Raw genomic sequence first — 8,283 nt, forward strand, 5'->3', positions numbered from 1 at the left:
AAGTATTCTCATACAAAAGTTTCTCATAAACTCAGGAAATGGAAACGTTATACTTTTAGCTGACAGCGTTTCTTTCATGTTAGTCTGCAGTAGATTTTGAAGGCTATAATGTGAATTTATGAGCAGCAGTGTTAACTTGTCAAGTGCTACGTTTGGACAATGGTGTTACATGTAGCTTGCTGAAACTTATTTACTAGTTTCACTTGGCTTTTATTTGGAAATGATTAGAAGAGTGAAGGTTCTTCGCAGCTTTGATTAATATTGTGTGTGTGTGTGGGCTGGAGAGATGGCTCAGTGGTTAAGAGCATTGCCTGCTCTTCCAAAGGTCCTGACTTCAATTCCCAGCAACCACATGGTGGCTCACAACCATCTGTAATGGGGTCTGGTGCCCTCTTCTGGCCTGTAGGCATACACACAGACAGAATATTGTATACATAATAAATAAATAAATATTAAAAAAAATATTGTGTGTGTGTGAGAGAGAGAGAGAGAGAGCGCGCGCACGCACCTGTGTTCATTCCTAGGTATGCTACACAGGCACTCTACTACTGAGCTCTATGTCCAACCCCGATGGGAGCTTTGATATCAAAGCTTTTAAGAAAAATACAAACCCTGATTGCTCTTTGGGCTGACCAGGGAGGGGGACTTGATTGGGGGAGGGGGAGGGAAAGGGGAGGCGGCGGTAGGGAAGAGACAGAATGGTAGGAAAGAGACAGAACGGTAGGGAAGAGACAGAAATCTTTAAGAAAGAAAGAAAGAGAGAGAGAGAGAGAGAGAGAGAGAGAGAGAGAGAGAAAGAAAGAGAGAAACAAACAAACAAAATTCATTAAAAATTTCTGCTGAGGGATGGAGAGATGGCTCAAAGGTTAAGCAGCTCTTCCAGAGGTCCTGAGTTCAACTCCCAGCAACCACAAGGTGGCTCACAACCATCTATGAGATCTGGTGGATCTCTTCTGGCGTGCAGGCATATCTGTAGACAGAATACTGTATGCATAATAAATAAATCTCAAAAAAATTCTGCTGAGCCAAAAGTCATTTTAGAATTGGTTCTGTTGGTATATTTATTGTTTACTCAACAGTAGAGATTGTTGTTTTTCAACAAATGTGTTAGGTTAGATGAACAAAATGGAAGTGTTTGCCACATTCAAGGATTTTATAGAGAGAGTGGCTTACAGTCACTTTCTTTACATTGGATTGCAGGTTATGAAGGAAGAGCAGATATATGTGGGGCTTTATATTGGCCTGATAAGGATGGCATTTAAGCTGAGAACTAGAACAGATGTTAAGAAAAATATTAGAGCTCTGAAGAATAAAGGGAGGTTGTTGTGTGTTCATTTTTGAGAGACCAGTGTGTACAGAAGAAGCTAGGCAGGAAAGACTGAGTCCCTTTGTGAAACTGAAAGAAACTCAGAGTGAGTGAAGAGGATCGTATATGCCTTGTTTTAGTTTTTCAGACAGGATCTCATTGTGCAATGCAAGCTAGCCTTGAACCTTTTCCCTCTGTATCCTACGTGCTGGCATTACAGATGTGAACTATCTAACCTAGCTGGAGAAGCAGATCTGTTTTAACTCTGAGAATGGAGAAATTAAGGTTAATGGATTATGGGCAACATTAAAAGTAAAGATGGGTAGGTCGATGGTGGCATACACCTTTAATTTCAGTACTCAAGAGGCAGATTAGGCAGATTTATGTGAGTTCAAGACCAGCCTGGTTACCAGAGTGAGTTCCAGGACAGCCAGAGCTACACAGAGAAATCCTGTCTCAAAAAACCACAAACAACAACAACAACAAAAAGGTAAAGATAACATGAGAAAACTTAAAAGTTTGTTGGATATTATAAGTATTGTTTCAATTAACTTCTATTTTGTTCATCTACATAGTGGATATATAATTTATCTTTCTGCAAGTTGGTGTTACAAATAAATCTTCAGTCATAGGCAGTGGTACATGCCTAAAGTTCCATTACTCTCAGTTAAAATGGGACACTCACAAGTGGGAGCCTATGAGATGGCTCATCAGATAAAGAAAGACACCTGCTACCAAGACCAAGTTTAATGACCTGAATTCAGTCTTCAGGACCCACACAGAGAATCAACTCCGGAAAGCTGTATTTTGACCCTCATATACATGCCATGGCACTAAAGAACCCTCACACACATAAACAAGGAAGGAAGGGAGAGAGGGAGGCAGGGAGGGAGGCAAGGAGGAAAACCAGGAATGGTGGGTCACATTGTAATCCTGGCATTTGGAAAGTTGAGGCAGGCAAACTATCATAGGTTTCAGGACAGCTTAGATATAAGTGAAACACTTTCTCTCTAAAAAAAAAAAAAAAAAAGAGAGAGAGAGAGAAGGCTGGAGAGATGGCTCAGTGGTTAAGAGCACTGCCTGCTCTTCCAAAGGTCCTGAGTTCAATTCCCAGCAACCACATGGTGGCTCACAACCATCTGTAATGAGGTCTGGTGCCCTCTTCTGGCCTGCAGACATACATACAGATAGAATATAGTATACATAATAAATAAATAAATATTTAAAAAAAGAAGGAAAAATAAGAAAGGAAAGAAAGAAAACTATAAAACATTTTAGTATGAATATACCTGAATAAGTTTTGTGACCGGCAAAGCAGCAAGAAAGAAAAAGAAAGGGAGGGAGGGAAGGAAGAAGGAAGTCTTGTTATGTAGTTCTGTCTGGCCTTGAACTGTTGCTCCTCCTGTTTCAGGTTCCTGAGTGCTAGGGTTACAGCTGTGCACTTCCATGGTAGGTTAGGGCTGAGTAAAGCATCAATGACAAGTATCCTGCAGTTTAAAAATGGAAAAGGAATAGCGCAGCCAAATAAAAACCAGGGTCACTATCAAGTTACATGATAGTAACGAAAATCCTCCAAGGCTTGGAAGTATAGCCCAGTGGCACAGCTATGTCCAGCATGTATGATGTCTTGGGTTTAATCTCCAGTGTTACTTTTATGAGCACGAGTGCATGCACACACACACACACACACACTATACAAATACCTTCCTAAGAAGAAAAGAATCACTGACTCAAGAAAGAAAAAAATCTCTAGGGCTGGAGAGACGGCTCAATGGTTAAGAGGACCTGGTTCCATTTCCAGCACCCACAGGGCAGCTCATCACCATGTGGAACTCCAGTTCCAGGGGACCCAACACCCTCTTCAGTTCTCTGCAGTCACCAGGCATAAATGTGGTACACAAACATACATGCAGGGAAAACTATCCATATATATCAAATTTTTTCAAAGTTAAACAAATAAAGCGCCTCTAGTGGCTGGGTATACTGTTCAGAAGCAAAGCAATTTAGTACAAATGATATCCTGGATTCAATGACAGCAGCAGCAACGAAAACACAAAAACCACCCCACCAATTAATCATATTAGAGATTTAAATGCGCTAGCCGCTTTGCCATGTTAAACACCTCTTGTCAAGTTCTTCGGGTGCATGTATGCCCTTAACTTGGATACACTATAGGAAACAAGTAGTTATTTCTCTCCCCAACTAGTTACAATGTCTTACTAAGAAAGATGAACTTACATACAAAGTAGTGGTCTCAATCATGAACATGAATCATAATTGCCTAGCCTGTACTTGTTACAAATATAGAATCCAGGACTTTCAGTCTCTGAGGGTCTGATTTAGTAGACCAGAGGTAGAAACTATGCCCCTCAAACCCCCAACCTAATTTTTTGTTTATATCATTTGTGCCTTTTAAACTGGTTCATATGCATCATACATAGTGTTGGTTTTTAAAGTCAATCTACATTTTAAATAAACAACACAGGCAGTCCTTCTTCTAACCACCAAGGAAAGCACAAGCGGCTTACCGACTGTTCAGGAAGTGCTCATTGGGAGACGCTACAGCAATGCTGACATAATGGGTTAGATTCCCACCTGAAAACTCAGGAACAGCCTCCTTACTAACCGTGCACCAGTCTCCTATTAGACATTGGCAGAACTGTCATGGTTTGTTCTTTCCATAGGACCATGAACTAGCCAAGCCCAATGTGAAGCCTCCTATGAAAACTCAGCATTAGTCAGGAAAGACCTGGGATACACTGCCTATGTTCTACAGACTCAAGATCCTAAAATCAGGTGGACTATAAATTTCTTCTAAACGACTTTGATAAGGCCACCCAGAAGACATATCTTTCTCTTGGATTCCTTTGAGGGCTAGGCACAGTGTTAAACAGACAAAAACAAACAACAATAAAAACAAAGAAAAGGCACTGGTGCTCCTGTTAGGATGCACAAGGAAAGGGACTTTTGATCCAATTCCCATCTGATTGCAAACATGCCAACAAGTAGCTGAAGGGAAGGTAGAATTGCTGTTAAAACATTTGTGGAATCATATACAAACATCACATTCTTTCTTCAAATAGATATTTAGAATTACATCAAAAGTTGCAACCTAAAAAAATAAAAATAAAAAAAAAGTTGCAACCTTCATTTACTTTGGAAATACTTTTTTATTAAAGATATGTTTATTTTTACTTTGTGTGTTTGAGTGTTTTGCCTGTATGTTTGCTTATGTATCATCCACAAACTTGGTGCCTGTGGAGGTCAGAAGAGGAGATGTGATCCCCTAGAACTAGAGTTAAAAATGGTTGTGAGCCACCAACTGAACCCAGGTTCTCTGCAAGAACAGTATGCGCTTTAACCAACTGAGCCATCTATCTCTCCAGCCCCTGGAAATGCTCTTTGTGAATCAGGTAAAATATCTCTACCACCAATAGATGCACTTCACCCAATCAATCACTCATTAAAAATCATTAAGGTCAGAATATTTGGCAGTTTAATTCACTCCTATTTGGAACAGATGCTGTAGGAAGGCTTTACCAAGCACCCTAAACAGTCTCCCTAGTTGATTTGATAACTTTCTCTATTTAGAGTATCTTAAAAACATGAGTTTTAACAACATGGAAACTGGTCATGAAACATTATTCCCTAGCTGGACACGAAGCTGGGTGTGGTGGGGGCTCATGCTTGTAATCCCAAAACTCTGAAGGCTGAGGCAGGAGAACCCCAAGTACAAAGCCAGCACAGACTATATAGCAAGACCTATCTCAAAAACAAACCAAGATCTAGAGCGATGGCTCCGCTGTTAGAAGAACGTGCTGCTTTTGCAGAAGACCTGGGTTTGGTTCCAGCACCCACATGACAGCTCACAACTGTCTGTAACTCCAGCTCCAAGCAGTCCAATACCCTCCTCTGGTCTCCATGAGCAACAGGTACACATATGGTCCAGATACACATGAAGGAAAAACACTCATACATGTTAAAAAAAAATGTTTAGGGGCTGGAGAGATGGCTCAGCAGTTAAGAGCACTGACTGTTCTTCCAGGGGACCCAGGTTCAATTCCAAGCACCGCATGGCAGCTCCTGTTTGTAACCCCAGTTCCAGGGAATCTGGTACCCTCACACTGACACACAGGAAGGGAAAACATCAATGCATATTTTATATATGATATATATTCATATATATATATATGTGATATATATATCATATATTTTTAAAACAAATCAAAACAATTTTTAAAGGCAACATTCTCATTTTGCAATATGAAAAACTAAAAATTAATACATACTAACCTGATGTAGTAGAAACTTGCAAATGTCTGGGTTAGATTCCAGTTCTACTATTTACTAGAGAATTACTTAGCTCCTTTAATCTCATTTTCTTCATATGTAAAGTAGGAAAAACATGTTCAACTTCCCCGTGATTTGAAAATGTGACCATGTAAATAAAGAGCACTTAGTCAAGGTATTTCATTTATTCCAGATATAATGTAAATGATTACATCTACACTCCACAAATAGAGGGGCAGAGGTATTAGATTCTAATCTTCCTACCAGTCTAAAAATTTATCAATAAAACTTTTTATAGACAGCAATACATTTTTGGTAGATATTCAGGAGTCTTTCAATGAAAATGCCTTCAATTTATTCACTCAGTTCCTATCTCTAAACAGGGTTCCCTGTCCTTGGATAGTCCTTTTACTGGCCCCATTACTTTTCCACCTCCCTACCATTTTTTTTTTTTTTTTTTGGACTGGGTGTAGTGATCCATGCCTGATAACCCTGCACTCAAGAGTCAAGGTAGAACTAGTTTAGTTCAGTAACAGACTAGGCTATAGTCTGAGATGCTGTATCAAAAAAGAAAATCTTGTGTGTGTGTGTGTGTGTGTGTGTGTGTGTGTGTGTGTGTAGGAGGGGCTTTCTTCAGATTAAAGCCTTATCAGTCTTTCTCTCTTAAAAGTCCTTCCTTTTAGGGCTGGAGCGATGGCTCAGTGGTTAAGAGCATGGGCTGCTCTTCCAGAGGCCCTGAGTTCAATTCCCAGCACCCACATGGCAGCTCACAACTGTCTGTAACTCCAGTTCCAAGGGATCTGACACCTTCACACCAATGCACATAAAATAAAGTTAAATTAAAAAAAAAAAGTCCTCCCTTTTCAAGCCAAAATTAATTCTGAGACCTCTGGTCTATTAATGAAAACTCCCAAGAAGGTTTTTATACAAAAACTTTGTAGCTTATACCAACATTATTATAAACATTTGATCCATGTAACTGCCCAATTCAATACATGGTATATGCCTCTACTTTACAGTGGAGACCAAAGGCACATGGCTAGAAAGCAATTAGGACTCAGAATTTCAGATTCCGAATTTAGTAATCTACTCCATTTATAAAGCTATTGTATCTTGCATACTCTTCCTCTATGTCACTCATGAAACATGGAGGAAACCATCTTTGTACCTCCTGATACCATCAGAGTACCGCAACAAGAACAGCTTCCTCCCTGTAGTGTTTTCTAGACTACACAAGCAATGCAGGCTACTCCAAGACACTAAGGCCACAAAAAATGCAGGCTACTCCGAGACACGAAGGCCACAAGTTACTTTCAATACTTGCTCCCCGATCTTCAAGTGAAAAAGAATGCCGGCTGCATAAAAAAAGGCTAAGAGCCTGTGCCACAGTCCCTGTATGCCCCCCCCCACACACACACACAGTTCACAACTTTCAGTTGTCTGTCCTCTTTCCTCCTCCCTGAATAAGGTTTTTTTGTCTGACATCCCAACGGGAACCCATTTCGACGGTAAATGACCCTAGTCTCCAAAGAGACTACAGCTAAGTCTTCCTCTCCAAACACTGCGGAAGCTCTTCGGCACATTTATGGATGTCCCTCCTATGTCCACATGTCCGATCTGAAAAACTTCATCTTCCTTCCAGAGTCCACACCTTCAAGGCTATTTTTCCCTCCCACAGCCCATGCTCACTCTTGCACCTCCTCCAAAATCTCCCAGCCATTGGGGCTGGCGGACGATACTTCCTATCTCGCCCGGCCCGGATCTCTCGGCCTACAGTCATGACGCCCTGAACCGGCCCAAGCAGACAGCGGCCCCCTTCAGTACCCCAAACCCCGAGGCCCATCAGCCCCGATCCCTGCCCCGCCTCCCGGCCCGAGGCGCCAAGTCCTCGGGGCACAGTCTCCAGGCCTGGCCCTGGCTCCTAGGGCCTAAGACTCAGCGGGGAGACAGGAAGGTGCTGCAGCAGCGGGTCGGACACCGGGCGAGTCGGACGCTCGGGCCGGGCGGCTCACAGCTCCCGTGGCCAGGACTCAGCCCTCCCGCTCCGCCGGCCCGCGCGTCCGCGGCCTGCCCTCACCTGATCCAGGTTCTCGTCGCTGCCGCTGTCCTCAGTATCCGAGTCGATTACGACACGGCCTTTCCGCTTCTTTACCATGGTGGTCCCCCGGCTCCCACGCCGGACGCCGCCGGGACTACCCTCTTGCCCGCCTGCCAGTGGGACCGCCACTGCCGCCACCGCCGCCGCCGCCGTCGCTCGACCCACACAAAGGCGACCGCGCATGCGCGCTCCGCTCCGCCCCTGGCCCCGCCCACCGCCGGGCGCACGCCGTTCGCCAATGCCTGGCGCCCCGCCCCGCCCCACCCCCGACGCAGCGCGAGGGGCGGGGCTACGCTCCTGCTGGTTCCGGGCGGGAGTTACCCGGTCTCTTTCGGCGGGTCGGGTGTTGGAGCTGCGAGTTTCTCAGGGATTCTCTGCTAGAAGCTAGTTTGAGACGCCGGACCAGGGTGCACTCTGAAGAATCTCATGCGTTTCCAGCCTTGGAAGGCGACTTCAGGAGCCACCAGAGTGGACGACAGTTCCCGTGGAACTTGCTGAGGGCACGGGTGGAGGAACCGGAGCCTGCCTGCCTGCCTGCCTGCCTGCCTGCCTGCCTGCCTGCCTGCCTGCCTGCCTGCCTGCCTGCCTG

General features: G+C 43.9%; 1 protein-coding gene across 1 annotated transcript in view; it reads right to left on the reverse strand.

Moving 5' to 3' along the window:
- The window catches only part of Rtf1 (RTF1 homolog, Paf1/RNA polymerase II complex component), a 57,441-nt gene extending 49,560 nt beyond the window's left edge, over nucleotides 1-7,881 (reverse strand). The window contains exon 1 of the mRNA XM_050134109.1: nucleotides 7,674-7,881. Within this exon, the coding sequence (XP_049990066.1) occupies nucleotides 7,674-7,877 (204 nt within the window). The 5' untranslated portion in view covers nucleotides 7,878-7,881. The remainder of the gene's footprint in view (nucleotides 1-7,673) is intronic.
- Between the last annotated feature and the right edge of the window lie 402 nt (nucleotides 7,882-8,283).

Source organism: Alexandromys fortis, unplaced genomic scaffold (genome assembly GCF_014885135.2).
Source record: "Alexandromys fortis isolate MF-2015 unplaced genomic scaffold, M_Fortis_MF-2015_v1.1 scaffold_6, whole genome shotgun sequence".
In the NCBI taxonomy this organism is placed as follows: Eukaryota; Metazoa; Chordata; class Mammalia; order Rodentia; family Cricetidae; genus Alexandromys; species Alexandromys fortis.